At 34.1% G+C, this 26,619-nt stretch overlaps 1 protein-coding gene across 6 annotated transcripts in view; it reads left to right on the forward strand.

Annotated features, from left to right (window-relative positions):
• The window catches only part of LOC145678042 (uncharacterized), a 150,845-nt gene that overhangs the window by 69,104 nt on the left and 55,122 nt on the right, over nucleotides 1–26,619 (forward strand). For 4 of the 6 annotated variants that reach the window (XM_081748208.1, XM_081748222.1, XM_081748212.1 and 1 more), the window contains exon 2: nucleotides 12,172–13,384. In XM_081748208.1, coding sequence (XP_081604334.1) covers nucleotides 12,287–13,384 — 1,098 coding nt within the window. In that variant the 5' untranslated portion in view covers nucleotides 12,172–12,286. The remainder of the gene's footprint in view (nucleotides 1–12,171; nucleotides 13,385–26,619) is intronic. The other 2 variants (XM_081748211.1, XM_081748221.1) reach the window with 1 other exon arrangement.

The following is a 26,619-nucleotide window of genomic DNA, read 5'->3' on the forward strand; positions in this document are numbered from 1 at the left end:
GGGAGATTTTCTTTTTTTCTAGTCATTATCCTTTGCAGAGGCGGTTTGATAAGTAACTAGGTTCGCATAATAATAGGTGGCGCTAATGTCATCTGTATATGTAGTCTACTCATGAAGTTTTCCTTCAATGAAAAAATAATCTGTGGTCTCATGTCATTTTGACATTAACTCGTTGTTTGACAGTTAAACACAAGTGTTTCGAGTAACAGTGGAAAATGGATAAAACTGGAATTTGTAGCGTGATTCAATTCTTTTTTCTGGTAGTGAAAACAGCGAAGGAAATTCATGAGAGAATTTTACCTCCATTGGGTGACTCATATCCTTCCTATAAAACTATTCGACTTTGGATAAATTAATTTAAGTATAGCAGAACAAGCATTCAATGTGCACCACGTCCCGGAGCTCGAAATTAGTTGTGACGCCCGAAATCATCGATTTTTTTAAATAGCCGACAGACGAGTAAAAGTATCCGAGTTAGCTGAAGCCACAGGCATCTCAACTTAGTGCGTTCACGTAGTTTTGCATAATAAATTGCACATAGAAAAACTTCGCGCAAGATGGTGCGTGTTAACTCACTCCAAAGTAGAGAAAAAACCTGTGTCGCTGGGCAAAAATTAGCTAAGCTACGATTTAAACTGTTTTCGCTGCCTGCTTATTTACCAAATCTAACTCCCTCGGACTACTGTCTAAGACAAAACTCCTGGCAGGACGAAAAGTTAAGAGAAAGGGCCATACGGGGAGTAAACGAGTATTTTCAAAGAAGCCTCGAAGAAACTCATTTCCGTGAAGGAATTACGAAGCTGGAGAAAGGTTGGGACAAGAGCGTTGAACTTCGAGGAACTATGTCGAAAAACAAAGTACGTTAATAATATTAAAATGTTTTCTTTAATATCAAACGACCTTAGTATGTAAGAATAACGTGTATATATATATATATATATATATATATATATATATATATATATATATATATATATATATATATATATATATATATCTGCATGTAATCATTTAGGTGGGAACCCCTTTCGCATCTCCTGGTTCAGCTGCATCATTTGCAGTAATGTACTATATGGTCTATAAACCGTGATAAATTCGGCTATGGAAAATTTCTATGGTATTCCCTTCCCTTGATATCCTAAACACGTAATTATTTTGTTTAATGGCTAATCCACCCGTGCTGCCAGTGATTAATGAGACTACAGAAAGGATCGCATTGAGTTTGATTAAAATGGCTCAAACAAGTTTATCATCAACTTAAATGTAAACGAGCGCTGAGACAAGAAGTTACATTCGTTATTCTTAAACTTTGCTTATACATGTGTCCCAGGCATGACAAGGTCTTTCTATAGAATCAAGAAAAAGCAGCATGAGCAGCGACCTTCGTGTCAAAGCAAGTTGAGTAATTTGAATTTCAAGTAGCGGTAGATATTAACTATATATTTTTTTTTGTTCCTCTTATCTATTTACTTTGTTTTCACGTAAGTTGGTAACAACATCATGAGGTTGTACAAATCATGTAGTAAGTTGTTTAACTAGTTTTTTCCTTCTAAATTAAATACGTGACATTTTTCGATTTGTGTCAATGATTTCTTCACTAGTTAGAAGGTGACAAAACAGTTTTTTTCTTCTTTCCTTTGTTTAGGAAAATGAGCCATAAAAAGGAAATGCATTTGCTAATATTTAAGTATTAATATTCATCACGCGATATTTACTGGTATTTTTATTACTACCAGTGTACATATACAATATAATTCGTGTTCTGGATTTTTCACGTTTATTATTATTCGCGTGTTCATGGCGCAAAGCTACTTGTCGTATAGGAAAAATGATACAAAGTTAAAAAGAAAAAAAGGAAAAAAAAAGAGAAATAATATTCACGTCAGATAAAATGAAAATAAGTTTATTTATTAGCTGATAAAAGATTGTAAGTGAACAAGAAAATTGAATTGTTATACTCTGGTATTGTGTCACTTAAAGAATGTGTATACGTAAATATAATGTATTTGATCTCATGCATTAATGTGATTATATATAAGTACGTTCTGATCGTGCCACGTAATGATTTTGAACTGAATGGTTCAATGGAATAAAACACTGGTCCTTAATTATTAGGCTGTTACAAGACTAATTCATGCGGAATAGGTTAACATTTGGTGTAAACTGTATACAGAAAAGCCATTTCCAAATGAATATGCCAGTATGTCAATAGACATTCCACTGAATTTAGTTTTATTGTGTTATAAAATACTTTAGAGCTAGCTGATTACGGAAAACATTTCCTTTCGCTCGTGCGATGATTCTAACTAGTCGAAATTTGCGACTAAATTTCTGTCTGTTACTCTTGTGCTTAAAAGAAGTGACCGCTTTATTGGTACATCATCTGTCGGTTCAGGGGAACTGTCTGCGCCGCTTAGTAAAGAAATGACTTAAAGATACGATGCACGTTTTTCAAGTGTCTACAACAGCGTTTCCCAACCGGTGTGCCGTGAATGGGCCGCTGGTGTGCCGCGAGGAAATCGAAACAAAATTATTAATCCTATAACAATCAAATTGCAAAACACAGGGGAAAATGTATATTTGTATTGCACATTACTATGAGCCTCTACTATGAATCTACAATTTTAAGTTTCATGCCGTGTTACTTTTCTGTACATTTCTAATGTTGAAAAAAAAAAGTATTTGTTGCCATTGTTATGACCATTATTGCTTCTTTATTGTTGCAGACTATTTCGTAACTTGAAAATTTAAAATATCATTCAATCCTTTCGACGAATTACCTACATTTGTGTTTTAAAAGTAAAAGAGATTTATTTGTTCGTTCGTTATTTAGTGATCTTCCTTCTTAGTAAAAGATTGGATCCAGTTTTCGAAAAAGAAAGCGTAATTTTAAAAACCTGATTCCTGTATCTCATTGCAATTGTTTTCTGTTTTTAAATTAGAATGAAAAATAAGCACAATGAATTAGCATAGGGGAAAACCAGTAATCGAGCTTTCATCTCTGTAAGGAGGAGATCAGTAATCACAGAAAAATACCACGGTATTTTATATTTACAAATAATAATATCTATAAGTGTGCCGCGAGAATCCAAGTTACACTCGTAGTGTGCCGCAAGTTGAAAAAGGTTAGGAAACGCTGGTCTACAACGTTGTTAATAAAACAGAGAATTAAAAAAGTAACAGAATTTAAGGCTTCTTTAAAAAGTAAACTTATTTATTTATTTATTACCAATTATTTGAATATACTTGAATAAGGACAAAGTTGTGTTGTAGTATGTACTACTTTGGAATAGTATAGCTATAAGCAAGTATCTAACATATATTGAACTCAGTAATAAAATCAATGTATTGAATTTACTAATCCCCTTAAATATGTAACTAGTGTTAATTTCCTTCGCAGCACAGCAGAGACAGTGCCTATGAACATAAGTATTAATGCAGTTCTTTTTGAGAGTTGTAATGTAAGCTACAGCTAAGCCATATGAAGGCTGTTGTAATAGTAATTTTATGTAGTACTTTTACGTAAATGAGCATTGTTTGAAGTCTGAGTTAGCACACTAATGTCCTCATGTTTGAGTCGCCAACTGACCTTACGACGCGAAATGTTGTTCGTACTTAAGAAAAAATTAACGATATACGAACACGGTAATTTTTGATAGTAGAGTACTAATTTCTGGTATGTAAGTTCGTCGTAGATTCGATAAAAAGGCGTTCAGGAGCCCGAGGAAGTTTATCAAGGAGAAAACTTTTTCCCAAGTAAAAATAATACACATTTTCTATTGAATCCAATCCTAGCATGCACAAATTTAAGATGATAATCATACTGATGAGCTTTCGGGGAATTCTCCAGTAATATTATCGAACTACTTTAAACATTACCAATATTAAGTCACGGTTGTTTTCTTTAGTAGTCAATGGAACATACTCGTAAATGGAATATATCATGGAGTAATATATATATATATATATATATATATATATATATATATATATACTTAAAATTACTTACCAGACTCTTTCAATTATATCAGTTTTATATATATATATAAAACTGATATAATTGAAAGAGTTTGGTAAGTAATTTTAAGATTTAGGAAGTCTTTTGAACACATGAGTTAACATTTAAATCAACAAATAAACAGGTATGATGGCACATTAATTGTAACAGACCAATTCCAATTGGCTGATTACAGTGGCGTAACTTGAAGCTTCAGCGCCCCCCTGGAGCTCATGCGCCTCCGCACCGCGGGGGTTACGGGGGTGCTATTTATACCTATAGCTGATTACTAAATGACATTTCTATTTCATGTCCCACATTTATGCGCTGTAGGGTGAGATGGGTGACTAATGAATGTTAATAATTATAAAATAAGTGGCGGAATGGCCATGTGGAAGGAAATGCCAGAACCGCGAGAAAAGTCAGGAACACGATGTTGCCCACTTATATGATCTGGGATCGAATCAGGGACCTCATGCACCTAAGATGAGAGCTCCACTTATCCACCATATCCCTTGATTACTTAATGAGGTGTGACAAGTAATATAATAATAATCTTTTCCACTGAGTGAAGAAGTATGAGGAAAACCAATCAACACTAACAAAACTTAAACAAAGAGTATAGCACTTCAAGCATTTGCTTTGTTGTTATTACTACTTCCCCCCCCCCCCTCCTTGTGGACCTCAGGAAACGTACAAAACGCAATGCTTTCACGATCTAATCTTTGCAAGTATACCACCACATTACTCATAGAGCTGACGAGAGAAAATTTTAAATGTTCGTATGCTAGAACACTATTTCCTGCGAGGTTGTTGATAAGAGAAGTTGAAGTTTCAAAGTCCTCCTGTTCAGGCTCGAAAAAATTCCGGCGCCACATAGCTATGACGACTGGAAATACGAGTCTGGCGTCTACATAACTCAAATCTAAAATATGTAGCCCCATATATCAAATTGTATTTGTATTATTATGGCGCCTAGGTCAAAAGAAAAATTTTCGAGCACTATTCTTGTTCGTTCTTTCGGCTGCCTGACCATCTGTGCAACTAGGCTGCCTCAGTCTGGTATAGCTTTCTTCAGCTCCAAAACACCGCAGTGACCACGAATGTATATTCTTTGTGGAAGTATAGTAAAACGGTAAAGACGCCATATAATACGAGTTCTTATACCATTTAGATGCGATTACCTGTAGCAATGGTGTGGTGATCAGTTCTTAATGTGTACAATAAATTGTAGAAACTATGTGAAGAATATAGTAGGATACGTTTTCTTTAAAAGGCATTAAGAGTTTGTAATGCATAAAGTGCCATATTGTAGCTGTAGTATAATAGCCTGGAAATTCAGTACATTTACTATTACGTATGCCTACACGTTTTCAGTATGTATGAGAGGAAGAAATGTATAGGTGCCAATAAAATATGAACTTTCAAACCACTGGAAGCCAAATTTTGAAAATAAACTATATGTCTATTTGAAACTATAAAAAGTTGATCTAAATATTCTCAATCTGTGCATCATTTATTTTTAATTGATGTAGTAGTTAGACTCCTAATGTTTCTGGCCTATTATTATAATAATATGATCCTCCTGATACATATCTAAAATATTTTTAATGATAGAACATTACAGATGATGATTAGTGTATTCTAAACTAGGAGAAAAGGTTTGTTAACACGCTATTTTTATGTACAGGAAGTATATTACTTATTTTCTTAATTTCCTTTTACTGTTCTACGAAATTTATTTGTAGTGTACAGTAAGAAACTGCAAATAAATGCACCCCCTGAAGTTTTGAATGCAGCTCAGAGATGGGGCCCGATATGTGGACGTCACGCCAAACAGCCTGTATCTGTTGCCGTGACGTAAGCAACGCATTTTTGTGTTGTCTGAAGCTTTGTGTCTCCGTAGCTAAGAAACATTTTCCTGAGGTTTTTGGTATATGCTATATTGAAGACTAGTTCTACATGATGAAATCATTAAATTGAAACTTTCGGTTAGATAGGAAATATCCATTTTCTGTAGAGAACGTCGTGTTATAGCATGTAAGTGTCCGTTCAGTTCGTTTATTTTGTTTGTAAAGTCATAAGTAGAAGTACAGTAAAAGTATTGAGCCATCATTCTTGTTCTTCCATATAAGTTTATAAGATAGCCGTATTTTGATAACAATGATTCCACTTTGGCATTTTAAAATAGTTGCAAAGTCTTTAAAATACTGCGGAATTATTGATCATTTTGAGTTCAGTTTTCACAGAAAATTGTACTTGAATGCTACCCATTCTATCTTTCGAACTACGTATAACTTAAGTAAAAATTAAATCTAACTTAAGTAAAAGTTGTATCTGATGAAGGCAATGATATATTTCCGAAACTGTAACACAGATTACTAATACTAAGCGTTTGCTTTGATCAGATTTTATGATCAAAGCAAACACTTAGTATTTTATGACCTCTCTACATCATAAAAACTGAATCAATCTAGTATTGATAAAACAACAAGGCATTTAGAGATTTTTTTAAAAAAATATTGGGGATTTACTACACGAAAAACAATTTCTTAACACCAATAATGGATTTCTTAACACCAATAAAGGGGGCTGCGGTGGCTCAGTGGTAGAGCGTTCACCTCTGGTGCTTGGGGTCCCGGGTTCGATCCCAGCCCCCGCCAAGTGAACTTTATGGTGGAGGAACACTGGGTGCGTGGGTTTTCTCGGGGTTTCCCGTTTCCTCCCACTTTCTTCATTCCACCATTTCATTCATCACTCATCGTCCCGTCTCCTTTAGCCTAACCGGCATAGGGACGGTGGGACGTAAAACTCAACGATTTCATTTTTTTTTTTTTTTTTTTTTTTACATTTGAATAAAATCTTTTACATTTGAAAAGTTTAATGTGATTACTATATTTGAGTGTGGTGCCAGTGACCGACTATACTTGGTTACGTAGGGAAACAGTAATTTATAGTTATCGAGTTCTGTGTACATTTTAGTTCATGGATAGTGAACTTCGTTGTTTAGATAACCCCTGTTAAGATTATTTCGTTTCAAAATAAAGATTACATTTACTGTGACTTGATAACATAGTGATCGCTCTAAATATTAAGAAGGCAGATTTGAATCCAGTGCAAACTGTGTTCGCTTTATTTTCTTATTGCCTGAATGTTCTCGAGATGTTTCTTTTTTTTCAATTCCTGGTAATTTTTTTTTTTTTTTATTGTTTACTTATTTCCTTGTAATTTCTGTATTTATCATGATCTGTTAACCTACAGGAGAAAGCACTAAAGAAGAACAGAATTATAGAAAGATAAGAGGAAACTGAAATTTCCCGAGAATTTTATCGGTGACGATGCGCATATCGTCTTGAGATCGATCCTGCAACCTTATGTACCAGATACGAAGATAAGGCATGAAACAGTTGTGCTCTCATCAAACATTCAATCATTCGTCACATAGAGCACTTTTTTTTTTTCATATTGTTAGATTACCCATATGAGAGAAGAGATATAGGGCCATCATCACAATAAATAATATTTGAAAATGTTTGGAAATCTGAAAACGTGAGGAAATTTATTATTTGTAGGTGTATTTATGTGAGCTAACGCCTTGTACTTGCTGTATAAAGAATTGAGATCAAAGGTCTAAGGCTAGAAAGGTTAGCACTTAAGGATAAAATTACTCCCGCTGATTGTGTAATTTAGAAGGCCAGAGTACAGATATTTGTTTATGAAGCAAGAAAAAAATAAATCTCATACTAAGATAGTGGGAACTCCATAGCACTCTTGTTTAAGAATAGAACAATGAAGGCTGTTACATGTATTACACGGCAGTATCGAAAGGCTACTTTTAGATACAGTAATGGAGTAAGTAATAAAAATAATGTTTTACTATTATTATATAGTGTTACAGCTTTGGAAGCTTTCCATTTATTACAAAAGAATCCAGTGTGCATTTCCTGTGGGCTACGCCAGTTTTGTCATTTCTCGTAATTGAAAGTAGTTTTGCTCTACACTAAGATAACCCGAATATTAAAATGTCTATAGAGACCACATATTAGCATTGTGTTCCAGGTACTAGCATAACCTAGTTAAAACCTTGAAGTTATATGCTTATGTGACTTTCTTATGGAACGTCAAGGTAAACGTATTGTGCAAGAACGTAATATTTTTATTCTAATAGCTTGGGCTTTACAAATGTGTCATTTTTCATATAGTGTGTTCGTCTTTGTTGTTGAATTGCAATTTACATGCATTTGTGTGTGAGTGCTGTGTTAAGATGTCATAACCCGTGTAATATAGGGCATGTATTACAGTGTTGCCTACTTTTGTCTTGAACACAGATGACCAGTTCATTGGGCTTTTGATACAGTATGTGTGTCAAGTTGGAAAAAAAAGATGTTTTAAAACAGTAGAAAAAACAAAACGAGTACCGTGTGAAGTGGCTATTTTGCACTTTTTAGTCAAAATTTTCTTTTTGTTTTTAACACATTTAATTATGTGAGCTATATTTAAAAATAAATAAATACTGTTAAAAAATGCTGTTGCCTCAGTGTTATTCGCATAAGTTAATGCATGGTGTAACAAATATAATACAGTCATAATTTTCATTTTGAATTCAATCCGTTGAAATCCTAATTCAACATTTTTTTTTCTTATTTTACTTCCGAAATGATTGTTAAAAAACCAAATCATTCTTCACATCAACAAAAAATCGTGCAATAAGGGATTAGTAATAATAAATTGGGAACAGTTCATTTTAAGATGTTGGCAGCTGCGAGAAAGGTTTTGAATAGTAGTAAAGTTGTTTCTTATATGAAATAGTGTGTAGAGTAGTTTGTATGATAGAAGTAATTCGGTATTTATACATTTATGGGTTACGTTTTCAGTTACTGATCTTTTCTGTACTGTCCAAGTATGTTAAAAAACATTCGAACATTCCTTCTCTTTTGATAAGTCAGAATACTTTTATCCGAAAATAGAATTGTCCACAATATAGTCATATATTTTTCGTCTCCTTAAAAGCTTTCTTGCAAGTTCGTGTTTGAAAATATGCTATTAATACCTACGAGTGCAAGATTCATCTTTTGAATTAAAATTGGGTGGTCAGTTTTTTTTTTTTTTTTTAATAAATGTACAGTATATGTATTGATTACTGAGAAAAGAAATACAGTAGCAATTAAAAAAAATGTTCTTCAACATGATCCTTCAGGGCGATTTATTTTCTTGTAGTGTTGATATGTACATGTATGAATACAAAACGATTGTCGATAGCCATATATTGTTCTTATTGTGTACAATATTTACTTTATGTACGAATGATGTTTGGAAAGCCATGTTTACTATGAATATACGTGTTTATTATTAGCACAAGGAACTTTTTTTCTTGTGCAGAACTTTGTTTTTCTTTTGAGCACAACTTCTGAATGGAAACGAGAGGGGAAGGGGAAGAGGAAATAAATTATATATAGCCTGTTTGTTGAAGCTGTATTTGTTTCATAGATGGTTCGTGTTGTGAGATCATTTTTCTTTGTACTAATTTATGTGGACATTTACACCTGATAAATAACATTTCTTACAGTCCCGTCCTATTTTCTTCTTTCCATGATTGTTTTGCCACTAGAATAAAACCAAACATAGCCGTTACGTGTAACGGGAAGAAAATGGTGTCTTTCTTTCCTTCCTTTTATTGTGCTTTTCCTCTTTATTGTTACTTTGGGAACAATTGACTCAGAAAAGATGGCATCATGTTACCTTGATATCTGTATAGTTTCTGTCAATAACTTATGTTTTAATGATACCTGGTTGTTTCATTCAAAGAATGCTAGATTGACTCTCTCACAAGTTAATTTGTTATAGCAGCAAATTGATCATTAAGATAAAAAACTTGTTTAAGATAATATTAATTAAAATTCCCTTAATTTTATGTTGGTATGCTTGAAGGCTATCAAAAATATTTTATAGAGTAGAAGGGTTAATCACTTTCATAAAATGTCAGTCCCAGGGAAAGATAGGAAAACACGCTTATGTAATTTCCAGACTGTTGAGATTCTCAACTGTAGTATGGTACGAAATTCATTTGAATTTTTCGTTGTCGTTTTGTAATATGGTAATGATTATTCTAATCGGACCACAAGTGGAGACCTCGAGGACCACAGTTTAAAAAACACCATCTTAGAGGGTAGTCATTTAGAAATAGCTACCACATTGATTTGTAAGTAGGGTTGGTTGTTTTGATATGTAGACCAGTATAAAATTTAAGAATGTTTCTTCGTGACTAGATGGTTAGTGTTTTTGTCGTTCAGCACAGAGATCCGAGCTCGATCCTCGATGAATGGATACATTTGGTTTGGAACCTGTGTTAAACTGGAAGCTTAAAATATCAAAACAATACTTGAAAGGGACATTTGAATTACATACAAAACAAAACTTCCAGAAACATTATTGAAATTATTTTAATTGTCATTCATCATCAATGTGTGTATATTGAGGGAGGGGAAATAATGTTTAAAATAACACGGAATTCATTTCTAGACTTACGAGAATCAAGCAGGTTTGGCTTTCCTCCGACAATACTTCTCGTTCTCTTAACTGCTTTGTTCAAACCCACAAATAAACTACTTATGTAGAAAAGTGAGCAACAGTCTTACATAATTCATTTTCCCCAGGCTTCGGAATGTGAGGGATGATTTGAATACTAACTTAGAAGAAACTGTGTTCTCTGTAATTTTCAGAAATGTTTAAATTAAAAAAGGAGTTGGCTTCACTTCAAAGATTCACGAGAAAATAAATTGTTTAAGCGAGTGCCCACCTGTGCTTCTGAGTGTATACAATTTTATTTGCGAATAAAAATTTTGTATATTTGAAGTGAGGGTAACCGATCACACTGTGCATGTAAGAATAGCATTTTGCGTTAGTGTACGTAGTAGAGGAGTATAGAGAAAAATAAATAGGAAACCGTGGAAATTTTATATTATGTTTTTTTTTATTTAAAAAAAATGCGAATGGAGATAAAGAGAGCTTACCTAAAATGTAGAATTCGTCCCTCTCGAGACAAAAGTGCGTATCTCATTTTCTTAACTTATCCAGGAGACAAGTCAATATTTATTCTATCGTCTTCTTTTAAAATTTAGTTTTGATACCCTTCGTGTCAGGTATGTAACTTACGAGATCAAATTAAATTTTGACAGAACGCGATAAAATAAACTTATGATAACATCTCTAAACTTGTCTCCTGGAAAAGTTAAAAAAAAAAAAAAAAAAAAAAAAGAGACGCCCATTTGTCTCGAAAGCGACGAATTATAAGTTTGATCTCTGGTCTCGTTTTGGTGGTTTGAAATAACACTGCGCATTATTTATTTCGTTCTTTCCGTTTGTTTCTATTTTGGAATTCCGCAGATTATTTCATCTTAATTTATTTGCATTTCTCAACACAGTGGGTTTCAAGAGTAGAGTTTTTTTTTTTTTTTTTTTTTTTTTAAAGTATTAGGTAACATTAGATCAAACAGTAAACTGTGAAATTATTTTCGAAGTCCCTGTAAAATTTTGAGCTAGTATTGCCATTCTTATCTTATTATAAAATGTGAAGTTACTTAAACATATATATACAGTGGCGGATCCAAGGGGGGGAGCTATAGGGGCTATAGCCCCCCCCCCCCCTTGACGCTCAGGTATACACTGGCCAAAATGGGATTCAATCCTGCTTTACACTGGACAAAAACGGCAAACTATGGTTTAGCTCCTCCCTTGATCATATCCTAGATCCGCCACTATATATAATAATAATAATAAGAAGAAGAAGAAGAAGAAGAAACCTATCACTCAAGAACATTAGCTTGGACTAAATATTAGGAACTAGTTTATGAACAAACTTTACTTTCGTAAAAGATCTCAGTGACTATCTATTTAATTAAATCATTAAACTTTTTGCAACTTATCATTTGATGTGTTTGAACTCAGAACTTGCCGATTTTCGTGACTAACTGGTACTTAGTGTTTTGTTAACTTAAGAACAGGCTTAGGAAGAAAACATCTCTAATAGATGCTAAACAAATCTTCTTTTTTTATTTTTAACTTGATAAAGTAAATAGGTATCGTGTTAAATATGAAAGAAAATAAATTTATGCATCTTGTTTTATACGTATCTTTTTATATTATCCGTATTGATTTTGGTTTTCTCGTTCTTTTAGCAGGGATTAACATGGTGGTGCGTTGCGAACCGGGGCAGCACCCCTGGACCGGGCTGCCACGGAAGCAGATCGTAGAAAGCGGCTCGCCGCGAGCATTGGCGGCAGGGACCCGCGGATGGCTGACCCAATGAAAGAGAGCCCGGTGGACGGCGGCCACCGAGGAAAGGTGGCAGACCCGAAGACGTCGACGTCGGCAACGGTGGCAGCGAAGACGGAATCCACGACCAACTTCGAATACGATGACAATGAGTGGGATATAGGGATAGGTGATCTCATTATTGACTTGGATGCTGATATAGAGAAAACTAACGAGAAGAGTGGGGGTGTTGTGGGGTCGAGCGTTTCGGGGAGTGGCACGTTGCAAACGGCCAACTTCGTGATGTCCGGTACAGGTGGGAAGAATAACAAAATGGCGACCGCAGCCACGGTCGAGCACTCAGCTACGGTAGATAAAGGGTTAAAAATGAAGATAAAGCGTACGAAACCCGGAACCAAAACTTCCGAAGCGAAGCATGAAATTGTGAAATCTGACGGTGTGTCGAAGCCTGGTGGTAGCAATGTTCAACAAGATGGCGGTGGAAATAGTGGTAGTGGTGGATCTAGTGCTTCTGGTGTGCAAAATGGTGAAAGTGGTGCGGCTTCAGGTAGTGGTAGTGGTAATAATAGTGGTGCAAACGAAGCGAACAGGGGTGGTAAACACCAGTCCAGCAAACGTGGTTCTAGTGGTCACCGGAGGGACAAATCTCGGGACAAACACGGCGGGACAAAACCGGCGGAAGTGAATGGTGTGCTGCCATCGCAGCAACAACCACCATCGCCGGCCGTAAAGCTGGTGCCTGTGTCGCAGCCCCAGCAACAGGGTTCACAACAGTCTTCGTCTACGAACCAACAACAGACGCAAGTTAATAGCAACAGCAACAGTGGCGGACCAACAACTTCGGCGTCTGTTTCAACAACACAGAATAATACAGTGGTGACTTCCTCATCTACGGGGACGGGGAATCATTTGAACTTCACGTGCCCCACATCAACGACAGCAGGTGGTTTATGTGGTGGTTCACAATCTAGTGTTACTACTACAACTACTCCTGTTAGTGTGAAACTTGAGAACAAATTGCCACTGTCGCCTGTAGTGAATAATTTCAGTGTGAAAACAGAAGACAGCAGTCCCCCAGCCAAAAAGATGAAAGTGAACAACGACACCAACAATAAGGTAAGCTGAACACGCTTTTTCTTCTTTCCCTTTCAGTTAACGATTTCACTTGTCATGAAATGCAGTGTACAATAATTCATTTAATTGTTGCCTGACGTCAAGGTTGTAACCATGTGTGCAGTGCAAATTGAAGTGGTTTACAAATTTAGTGATACTGTATTGTAGTTTTGTATACTAGTCAGTGCTCTTTTTCTTTCTTTCTTTTTTTTTAACCGTACTCACCAAGAGAACGTTATTCTATGCATTCTGATTGGTGCGAAGGAAAGCGTCAAAATCTAAACACATAGAAGGGCATGTGCTATCATTTATTGATAGTATTACCTTTCAATTGCATATAATGTATTTTGTTCCAGCATTCAAATCAATATAATTTAAAGTATCCATTTCGTAAGTCAAAAACTTAAAAACAAACAGTTGGAGAAATTGCAATTTTTAAGAACACAAGAAAAAAAAAAGTGTCGCTATTGTGCGTACTATTTCATTAGGAAAACACTGCTTAAAGTTAATGCCAAAGAAAATTCTTGGTAAGTACGTACGCGCATGACGTTGGAAGTAGGATCTGCGGTTGCACAGTCATTTGAAAAACATTGAAGACCCACTTCTCTTTCAGGAGTTTTAAAGCTTATTTGGATTAGTCGTGTATAATACTAGACCAAAAAAAGGTAAACATGGAGTTTGCAGCATTTGCTGGGAGGGTCACAACGTAAAAAAGAAGCTGGGAGCATCTGCTGTAAACAGTCAGATATTTCTTCTATTTGAAATTCAGATATTTCTTAAGGATATAGCTTTTTAAATGTTATATTATGGGTAGGAGTGGAGAACCCAAAGTGGATGCTCAATTGAAAACGAATGTACATGAAAACTGAACAGCCAAGTACGAATACATTCAGGGTATAAAACACCAGTCGGAGACGCACCCACAAGGGGAAAGGTACCACCAGGTCTGGACTCCTCCCTAAACCTCCTAACTCGACAGATATTTGATCACTTTCTTAATGAAATGTGCATGCTTGTAAAGAAATTATTGGTGTAGACTAAACATTTGGTCTCATACTTCATTTGTACTTTTCTTACAGAAACAATTTAATTCTATATATTATTTTTCTGAGAATACAGGTTATGGTAGTTAACAAATAATTTATCTTTTTTTTTTTTTTTTTCGGGTGTAGAATAACAACAGTTCAATAGTACATAGACGTCTTCTAGTATTGGACCCTCCAGTCAGAACATCGGATCCCCCAATAAAATTTCTGTGTACATATCTAATTAGAGAAAATGGAAGGCATAAGATAATGACATAGCAGCCATTTTGGGGGTATCTAGGAATTATTTCGAACAGCATTCTTCATTGGCCATTCCATTCTCAATTGGCGAAAGTGATGTCATTACTCGTACAACTTCCATTTATGCTGTTAGAACACTTTCCTACTGTTAACGAGAATTCAAACATTACTGAGTTATTGAATATAACATTATTCCAGTAATTTTGTGCCTGCTATTGAAACACTATCATGAGAAACAGATACAGCTGCTGTATTTGTTTCCTCTTTTCTTGTATATCGTCTCTTATGGTTTAGATATTGATGAACATTTTATTAGTATTTGTTAAAATAACAGTAAAAGTATATATTGTTTACACAGTAAATTATGTGCAAACGTGTTGTTTTCGTACAGAAATGTGTATTGAGCTTCGTAAAAACAACAACAACAAAAAAGCAAATTCATTCTTGTTAAAATCAGTTTATTCACCTTTTCAAAATACCATATTCAATTGTTTCTTTTGTCATTTCTGAAACTACTGAAATGTTTTCAAGATATATCATCAGACATAAACTTTTTGTTGTAGGAGGGGTGTTCGAATGTAAGTTCTTTGATCTTAATAGGAGAGTCTTGTAATAAAGTAAATATGAAATGAAAGATATCAGTTACGTGTTAAGGAATTATGATGAGTACCACAGCTAGGTTCAGAATACTGGTATTGCCTACCAATGCATGATAGGTGAAATATTAACATATACTGATATTGCAATAGGCACTTGTGTAAGATAAAACTGTAAATTCTATGAAATCAAGTCTGGTATAAAATGAGATGCTATTCTGATTATATCAAATATAAAAATGTGTATACTAACCAGGCTAATTCGGGCAAAGGAAAGATAGGACTGTGGTAGACAGATAATATATTAGATACTTGTTAAAAAGTATTGAATAGATGGTCTTGCTATTGAACTTACGATGTGGTGAGGTGAAGGTTTCCTTTATGTTCATCCATGTTTTTGTCTTCATATTTATAAGCAGACAAATATTAGTGCAGTATCCTATTAAATAATCGTCCTTTTTTCGTCTTTCATCTAACTACTGAAGAGGATGCAAGAATTACAGACTCGGTACAAGAACAATTGAAAGTACGATTGTGTTAAATAAAAACTAATAAACTGCTATAACAGTATATATTCTTCAAGTAGAATAATCCATGAAAACTTTGACACCACTTAAAACAGTAAGAAAAAGGACAAGTTATTTGTAGGTAATCGAAAATTTTTTATATCTGTTTGATATTAGTGATTAGATTTGTGTTATCTTTTTGATAATTGTTTCGTTCTGTGTTGGACTCTTCATATGAAAAAAAAAAAAAAAAATCATAAGAATGTTGATTCTGATGCGCGAATTTATAAACAGAAATTGTATTCTTGCACTTTAGATTTTTGTAGTACTTGATATAAACACTAGTTAAAAGAAAAAGATAGGCTATTGTACGTCTGAGTTATCCGTTTCGATATATATATTTCATGTGTCACGTCAAGAAGCATTACATTCAGTGGTAGTCAGCCATTCTTCATGTTAGAGAGAATTGAAACATGGATTTTCTTGTTTCAAAAAGGGTATGTTATTCAAATGAGGAAGGAAATTAGCTACATAGGATCGTAGGTATGCATTATGAAGCATGCGAGAACCGCAACGCGAGTTGCATATATCATCTTGCACTGGAAACGCTTATTCCGCCTGACAAATTTAAATTACTTTAGCGAATGAGTTTATTAATCATGTGACATTAATACATATTATGACTAATTTTGTATCGAAATGACTATAAAAGAAACAGTAAATGAGTTGTTCACAAAGAAATTAGTTTCTTCTTTGCTACCACATGTATGCTTTATAGGCAAAGAAAAACTAGATTCCAAGAGGATCAAACTTTGAACCACGAGGACAAAAGGTGAGCGTGCTGCTATTGCGTTATGCAGTTAGTTAAGAAGAAATAAATATGTATGATGATCAAGTAATAAATCGTTAATTCCTCTGGATGAGTGCTAGAAACTATCAAATTGGGTGAGATTATAAAATTTTATGAGCTGGTTCGATTAAGGAATGGCCAACTTCAGGTACGTATATAAAAACAGTACTAGCATAGTTACACCTTCCGAGAACGAAACTATTTCCATCTGAGGATTTTATTACATTTAACACGTTCTTCACAGTATGTTTTCCTTTGTCTCACAATATTGTGACATTCTACGTGGTAGTTCGTAGGATGCAATATGTACAGTTTGATGAACATGGTATTGTGTGTGTGCGAGAGACGTGTTGTATAGCGACAGCGTAAAACAGTTTGATAAACTCATGAAGACAGATAACCCCATTGTGTTGGTGACATTGAGTTCCAACAATTACTGGTGATAGGAGTAGAATGGAACAGGCAATATTATCTTGTTTTGTTCCACGAAAGCGCTCTTGCGTGCTCGTTTTCTTTCTTCATTTTGTCAACTCGGATATGCGGCTGGGAGTTTCGACCAATCGTGGGCGTTACAGGCCTTCCCCCGAGTCGTGTTATTGATGTCATGGCAAAAACAGCGATGGTTACGCTCCAGGGAACGCGAAATGTTCAGTTCACTTGTCTGGCTCTTCTCCATGACGAACAACAAGATCATCAGGAAAACTAACTGAATAAACATGTTTCCAATGTCTTTGCAGTGTAGTTGATAAGATGCGCTTCACAGAACAAGGAAAACGACGCATATTCACGTAGCTGCACTTTAATTAATGTACCATTTAAAACTATTCTTTAAAAAAAAAAAATCATTTAGCAGAAAATGTAAATAGAATGTGTTCCATCGCTTTACGGTTTACGAACCATTTTGGTTTGGTTTATAAGTACTCAGGTAAGAGAGATTATGTTTATGGAGAACACATGTTTCGTGGGAATTAATCAGAATATAGGGTTTACATTTATTATTAAAGTGCTAGTAGTACATAGGAGTGAATTGCAGGCAAAAATGATGGTTTTATGGTTTTATCATGATGTTTAATAATAATAATAATAAAAAAAAAACTACAAAATATTGGACTACATACTAAATGACAACACAGTTGGCCTATTGATTCGCTTAAAAAGAGAGATTTCCGTAGATTTTCAAAAGGTCGTACTCAAAACAATTCCAAACTTTGAAGAACAATATCCACTAATAATTTAATCAGAGCGTTTGTCCAAGCAACCTTTGGAAGCGCTACTTCCCTTGCGTAAACAAAATAATGCAATAATAGTTTAAGAATAATGCATTAAAAATTACACAGTTTCTCCTAAGTAGGAATCATCCCAACTTCTAAAATTAATTATATCATAATCTGAGAGATAAGTTGAATATTATTGTAATTTCTTCTCAGGGCAGCATTCTTTCGATAGGTTTGACCCAATTTTCCATTCATCTTTGTCATGATGTTCTTCCTCAACACCTTGTATCATTTGGTCTGTATAGTACAAACACAGCTGCAGAAAATATTATTTGTTTGTATTGTTGTCAGTAAAAACCCATTATATCCAATGTTTAAAAAAGAAAAAAATCTGACACCTCTTCAGGTTCTTAATAATGTTGATACCTATACCGTCTTTATTTTATAGCCTATTAATTTACGTTGAATGAAAGAAAACTTCTCAGCCTACCACAGAAGAGTGGTCCGATACCTCATTCGTAGTCCCCTTTCAGCGCCACACACGTTTGATAGCGGTGTTTCAAGCCCATGATCCCTTCCTTGTAGAACTTATAATCCTACATGGTTATATATTATTATTATTAATAATAATAATAATAATAATAATTATATATATATATATATATATATATATATATATATATATATATATATATATATATATATATATATATATATATAAAAAAATGGAACCATGGCATCATCATGCGATGAAAAGTGGGTTCCAGCGAGGTGTTTCTTGAGCTTTGGAAAAGTAAAGTCTGTAGGAGCCTATTATCGCGAATAGAGAGGATGAAGAAGGAGTTCGAAGCCACAGGACTGAATGGCAGATTTTACAATGGTGAATCCGTGCGCAGGAGCATTTCAGGACATTCTTCTGCCACATTCTGACATTTTGCCTTGATGGCTTCCCTCAAATGCTTTCATTGGACGACAGCATAGTACGCATTGTTTATTATTTAATCCTTTTTAAGGTGCTCAGCCAAAATGACACCCTATGTCCCCAAAACAGATCATCACCTAGCGAGCTGAGGGACAGACTTGATTTTTGTGTGTGTGTGTGTGTGGGGGGGTCATGTTTCACCTATAAACAGAAAACCTTTGAAAAATGTCACAGGATCTGTCTCTAGGAGAGTTAAGTTTGATGCGACATTCTTCAAGCAAAACTTTTAGCTTGAAATTCGGGAAAGATATGTATGCACTATCAGTAGCAAATCGAACATTCTGCAAAAATAGTTAATCATGGGTAAGCCAGGGACTTTTCAGTCATTCCATGTATATGGGGATTCACTCTTCCCCTATTTTCTTTGAAATAAACTGAAATGTTAATGATAGGGTTTATGATTTTACTGATTTCTTCTTCAGAGCTAGTGTTGTTGTCTGTTGCTTACTCAACATCAGTTTAAAGGGAGGATGCAGTGAAAAGCGATCATTATAAATAATATTAATATTAGTTAAATTAAATTTGATAACGAGATATTAAAATTATATAAAACTAAATGTAGTTTTCACGATGTGAGGAACATTTTAATAGACGTGAAAAGGGCATCAAAATTGCAATTCTTTAAAAAAAAATAGCTGGAAAAGTAATTGCCCCTGTAGGCTAAAAGCAAGATGGCACTGGTATTCAACATCGTTAAGGGTTCAAGTAGTCGTTAGGTTTAGAAGTGTTATGGTATTCTTTCTTGCATTCATGCTGGAATAAGGAGCTCTCTCGTGGTTAAGCGCTTAGCGTACGGTGGGAAATTCAGTTCACTTCCTGGCAGGAGCTTATATGGTTCGGATTCCACGTTAAGCTGTATGTACAAGTCTCGTCTAGCCTCGCTGCCGAAAGGGACGTTAAACTCAGAACCGAATCAAATCAAATCATGGAATAACATACGAAAATTTAAAAAAAATGACGGAATAGAATAACGGCCAATAGTTTAGACAGTATTTGCAATTAAGAAAAATCTTTGTCGTTATGTTCAGCAAAAATAAATAAATAAATAAATAAATAAAATAAAATAAAAATGAATCTGCTCAACCTTCAGACTAACGTAGTAATTGATATAATTTCATGTATGTATGTGTGGTGGTAGTGGGGATTCTGTTGAGAACACAGTGTTTCTGTACAACTGGAGTAGTAATTTGGATCCACTTCAATAATGTATAATCCTGTTGTTACGGTAGAGTAAAATAAAGGAGTAAAGTCGTGGATTCACAGTGAATATCAACAACGTATCTTACAATATCAAAATACTAGTGCAGTATTAAATTACTGATTTCGAATGCAGTAAACGTTGATTCAGTTCGCATGAAAAGAGTCGTAAAGATTCTCAACTTGCCTATTAATATTAAATGTTAAAAAAAGAGAGAACTTTAAGTTTGAAACTGAAATCTTCTATTTCCTTTCGTCTTGAAATTTTAAAATTTCTTAATTCTTGTTTATATTGTATATAATATTAGAATAGCGTGAATATTTTTTTCTTTTAAAAGGAAAATAAAGAAATCGATTATATTGATTATTTAGTTTTCGTTAAATTTATTGTTGTGAAAGGTTAAAAGTATTCTTGTAGCAGTTTTGAGTATATTTTCCAAGTTAATTTACCAAAGGTCATTTTTCAGTAATATTTTCAACCAGTTTTTTTTTTTTTTAAATAATTTGTCAGGGTTACTGAATATCGTGAGAGTTAAAGCCATTAAAAAATGTTTAGAATATTATTTACACAGTAGTGTTCCAAAAGACTTAACTAATTCCTTGCTTTTGAAAGCTCTTATTTTCGCATCGGTAAGTAATACTTGTCTTGTTATACATAAGCGAGCAGGAAGAATTTCAAAGAGACTATATTTCCCAGCAATTTATTTGTAGATACGGGAAAGAGTTTCTTAACATGAGGTAGATATTCTTTCTTCTTTTTTTTTTCAACATGGTTACGTCACATTATATCTTCTTTTTCTACACACGCATTCTGTATGATTCACTCTTTTTCGTCTTCCGAAGTCGGAGTACTTACTTAAATTATGCAAATTTCAAAATTACGAGGAAGGAAGAGATAATATGAGAGTTAGAATTGTTTGTTTGAAGCATCATCTCCCTCATCAAGGCTATGTATTAGATGTAACTTACTGGCTAACGGAATCCGAGTGCATTATGTGTCCATACCGGGAATTGTGAACGAAGAACCATGTGTTTAAAAGGCCCTGTATTAAGCATTCAGTTACTGCTCAATTTTTCGAGTTCGGGAATACACATATTCTAAGGCATAAGACATTTTAATTGAATATCATGAAGTTCGTGCAGTCGACATCCTTTTTTCATTGTATTTCAAATAAAGATAGGCCACTCTACCAATTTGTCGCTCCTGATGTTTACAAATTAAATGACGAATCACGCAGTTTTGTAGAGTTAATGAAATATTTATTTATAAGACATAAGCGAAATCGTTGGAGGCATTTCCTGGAAATCTGTATGAAAAGTCTTATCTACATCGGTAAACTATCCTTTGTAGGTGGACATGTTTACGTCTCATGTAATAGTGTTGAAAGGGACGTTAAACTCTAAATTAACCATATCAATCAAATCGGTAGATAGAAGAACCATGAAATATGTACCAGTACATGTAAATTTGTTGATTTCTTTTTTTTATGGTTGTACAATCCGCGGCAAAAAACCTGCAACATGAGGATGTAAGTTTATTGTGAAACTACGCCTAACAACACAGGGAATGAACATAACGTCTAAGTGGAACGAATGACGCCAGGATAAACCTCGGCCTCCTCCCGTGTTTACTTATTTTGGAGCAAAAGACTTCGTCATTTCACAATAAACTTATATGCTCATGTTGCAGGTTTTTTGCCGCGGATTGTACCAGTTTTTTTACAATCACAAAAGTGAAAAGCAATATTAAAACTTATTGAAAATGATGAGTGTTAACGAGGTGTTCTTAATTACTAAACAGTTTCTGATAAAGTGTATTCGTATCACAATTGACATCATCCTACATTTGCGGATGTATTCCTTTATACTGCAGAATATGTCTGTTATATAAGATCAATTTGAACAACTGAGAGAGATTTTTCATATCGATCAGGTTCATGAGGTTATTAATGATGTAATAAAACAACAATTCTTGCTTCATCAAATATACATTTGATCTTACGCAACAGATATAATTACGTACATTGTCAAATTTTATATTTTTATTTAATTAATGGTCATTGAAGGAAGGCAAATTATTCGTTTAATGTATTTAAACGTGTATTCAGAATAAATCTAGACTAGAGAAAGTGTTTTATCACAAAATTTCACACGGTGCTATGTCTAGATAATTCTTAAGCCGTACTTAGTTGGAGAACATATGTGGATATTTCGTGCTAAGGTCGGCCATTTTACTTTTTTCTGTAGTAATACGTGAAGGAATGGAACTGGACGAAGAACAAATAGTGAACATTGTAGCAGTTTTACCCTTTGATGATAACAATGAACATCTTTTGTACCTGTGGTGGCCCAGTGGTAGAGCGTTTACCTCCGGTGTTGGGGTCCCGTGTTCAGACCCTGCCTCCGCCGATTGAACTTTATGGTAGACAAACACCGTGTGCGTGGGTTTCTTCGAGGTTCTCCCGTTTCCTCCCACTCTTCATTCCACCATTTCATTCATTTCTCATCATCACCGTCTCCTTTAGCCTAGCTGGCATAACCATGGGACGTAAAACTCAAAGATTTCATTTTTCATCTTTTGTATCTTTTCCACATTGTTTCTTTTTAAAAAATTGATAATACAAAAATACGAAAGTGAAAGAACATTTGTTGGAAGGAATACTGTAGCAATTCCATACAACAATACCAATAAATGTATTGATTTCAAAATCGATTTTTTAAATTTTTATAATTTACTATGTATTTTGCATACCTCCTTAAAAAGAAAGAAAAAAAAATCTTCCAGGTACACATATTTTAAAAATTCACCAAACTTACACAGAGTTGGAATTTTGCATACCCATGAGTGAAAGTGTTACAATTCTCCTCGCAATGTATTAAGTGTATTGAGGAACTTAATGTGTACATCCCTGGAACGCAGACAACCATTTATGCACTGAGCTTGGTTGGGTTGCATAATCTGTAGGAATCAATGCTTTGAATGAGAGGGAGCTGCATTTACCAAAAAATGGGAACTTTTCTGCTGTACTACTAATATTGGCAATAATTCTTTCAGATTTAATATATATTGTGCCCCAAAGTAAATGAAATCAATAATCAAAGGATAAACAGCGCACTTAGTTATTATGTTTTAATCAGTATTGAGACACCTTATGAACTTTTTCAGTATTAAATGAATGGATGGATAGTTACGAGATTCTTAACATTTAGATTGCCGCCAAGAAAGAAGAAGAAAAAAAAACTCCCAGGCCATGGACAATGCAGTATGTATTACGTTAAGTTGTACAATCAGTATGTATTATACTTCTGAGAAAAAAAAGCATATTTTCATTTTAAACTAAGTTTTTCCCAGGCTGCAGGTGTTTATTATACCAAGGGTTCAACTAAATGAAGCTATCATAAGAAATTTGTGATCGGAATTGATGCGGTTTTAGATTTATATGAAAATAAATCCCAGTGAGTTCATAATAACTTATAATAATCAAAATAAAAAAATAAGTGACATTACTATTATAAAGATTTGAGATTTTAATGCTGCATCTGAAATCGCAGGAGTCACACAGAAAATATGTATGATCAACGAACGGAAAGGATGGAAGAAGTGGGAGGCGTGAAGTATACAGATTTCGTGAAGGGGGCGCCAGATAAGCAAGGTTGAGAACCTCTGCGTTAGAGGTTTAAAAAGCCATTGATTTTTTTTTTTTTTTTAAGATTCTCACTACTTTGAGAAAAACTGAAAGACCTCGTCATCGTGAATTATGTGTTTTTATGCTCTTCTATAGAAAAGAACCCGCTGCAAGATATATTTTTGATCGATCGCCTTACTTATTGCATTGGAAACGATTTATCCAAAGTTGGAACACTGATAGATAAGAAACCTGTTCGGGATGCATTTCACACACCTCAACTAGTGAAGCATATAAATTGCAATATGGAAATACATGCCATACTATCTCATCACAACTGATGGCTTGTATACTATATATATTATTAATGGTAATTTATGAGTCTTTGTGATTTGTTGCTGAAGGGCCAGTGAACTCTGTACATTCAATACTGGTATGGGCAGCATTGTATCCAAAGGCATTTGGGCGTGTTCGTGATTGTCTGATAGGAATACAAGATTAAGTGGGTGGTCGTCAAGTTTCACTGCAAGGAGATACACGATTAACAATCCTGATGAGAATATATGATACTTCAACAACTCGGTAGGATGTTGTTTTAAGTGTTGAAAAGCTGTATTTCGGATATAGACGCAGCACCTAAGATTTCCAAATTTACACAGGATAAAACTGTCATTTAATCGTACTTCTCAACGGGAAAGTACCATTTTATCGTGTATATTTCTTGACCAGATCCATTTCTGTTGTGTATATATCAGTCAATCAACTTCTATGTGAAAAATCCATATTTTCTTACGAAGATCTGTCAGTTGATGTAGTCCTTCAAAACACGTGATTTTATTTAGTTATGTTCCATTTGATCGTCTTCTGCGTCGTAAATATATGGATACCATATATTTAAAGAGATGTTAGCATCGAGAAATTCATTTTGTTTATTGATAAAGCAGTAGTGTAATTGTTTCCGTGAATAATGTGACATGTAATGTATGACAAAATATGTTAAAATAATAACTTGTTTAATGTTTAAATAATACAGGCTTATTTATAATAATTTACTACAGAAGATATAGTATTTTACAATTTCTCACACAATGTCCGTGACTTTCAAGAGAAATATGACTTGATTAAATGAGTTTGGTACTTGAATTAATAGTCCTAAGTCGACACCAATGTTACACATAAGCAAAATTAATAGAAGGTTCCTTTCTTATTTTCGTGTAAACAATGGTTAGCATTTCCCAATAAATCTGTAGTATCGTACTATTTCATCATTACGTAGTATACCCCACTTTTCCATCCTAGATCGTAGAATTGCATTTTTTCTTACTTGCGCAATACGTCGTCACTTTACCCAACAACGTTATGAGCTTTACAAAATATTTGTTGCATTTAACATGCTTAATTAACAAGTGCTCCATTATTTTGAACTTTCATTATCGCGACAGGCTTGCATGCAAAAGCATTTCGTGTTCTTTGAAATATAGATATCACAATGCCCTATCTGGGTTGGAGATTTCACAACCCTTTGGCAAATATGTTACTAATGTTATAAACAGATGTTTTACTAATAATTCAATGTTTCTGAGTTCATATAGCCCTGAAAAAACCGTACTTTACAGACCATTAATTTGGCGCGATGCTTGATTGTTTTCATCACGTAACCCTTGTTAAGTATTATGAGCTTCTGTCTTGTGCTAAAATCAAATCTTGTCATAAAATAACACGTATTGTGGATTTCAAGGCCCTATGTAATGCTTAATTTTTTTTTTTTTTCAGTAGTTTCTAGCGGGAAACGGTTATTTGTATTGTCTGATAAAGTACTGTATTTAAAATGTAACTTTATGACCTTTTCATACTCAAGTCCGATTTTGGACAAAATTATTGCTAATGCTTATTATTATTATTATTATTATTATTATTATTATTATTATTATTATTATTATTATTATTATTATTATTATTATTATTATTATTATAGGTGTAACTTTCGATTTTCTGGTATCTTCTCGCTTTCAGACATGCATTCGAAAATCTTGAACGTACATTTTTTTCTCAAGAACTTTATCATGGCTATATGGTTAGCACTCGTACCTTTGGCGCTGGAGATCTAGGTTTGGTTCCCGGAGGACGCTTATGGTGTTGAAACTTTACGTTAAGCAGTAGGTCCTCGTCTCATATACCCTCGGTGCTGAAACGGACGCTAAATTTTAATCCATTCCATTATTTTAAATTCCTTCCAATGCTCTTTGACCACTTTTTGAAGCTGAAGTGAAGATGATTTATGTTGTTTGTTGCTTAGATTTCTTGAGAAAAAATTACCAGTTCTTGGTGAATATATTCTTCTCCCATATTTCCCAGTTTTTTGTGTTGTATTCGTGTTTGGTTCTTCGAATCTTTCTATTTTTTACGTACACAGTTTCTATAGTATTTTCATTACTACTAGGTTTTTGTTGTAAAAATACTAATTTTTCTCTGTTGCGACATGTATTTGAAGAGTATTTTGCATTGTCCGAAAATTAATATATCTTACGTTACAATACTCCTATAAATAATTAATCTCGGCTATTTTTACTGAAAGGGACGGAGAAAGCATTAGAATTAAACTCATAAATTGAAATGTAATAAAGTTCGAGTTTAACTCACGAATAGGCACGCTTGCACAAAAAATGCGAAAAATGATACTCATTATTTTCTGTGTTGCCTCTTTCAATGTTAGTTGTAATTTATGTATAGAAATGACACCTACAAATAATAATAATAATACATTGTTATAATTAATTTATACAGTCAATATTAACAACATATCGCACAAAGTGCTCAACGCACCACTGACAGTATGGCGTAATGCACGCGCTCTCGAAGGTTAACATTCCCGATTATGCTCCGAGGCTAAGGGAGATGATGACAATGATAATGTGTGAAATGGTGCAGTAAAGAAAAGAAAATAAACCCGACAATATCAACGGACATGGTGTTTTCTCATC

This window comes from Thermobia domestica, chromosome 2, assembly GCF_964235325.1.
Source record: "Thermobia domestica chromosome 2, izTheDome1.hap1.1, whole genome shotgun sequence".
Taxonomy (NCBI): domain Eukaryota; kingdom Metazoa; phylum Arthropoda; class Insecta; order Zygentoma; family Lepismatidae; genus Thermobia; species Thermobia domestica.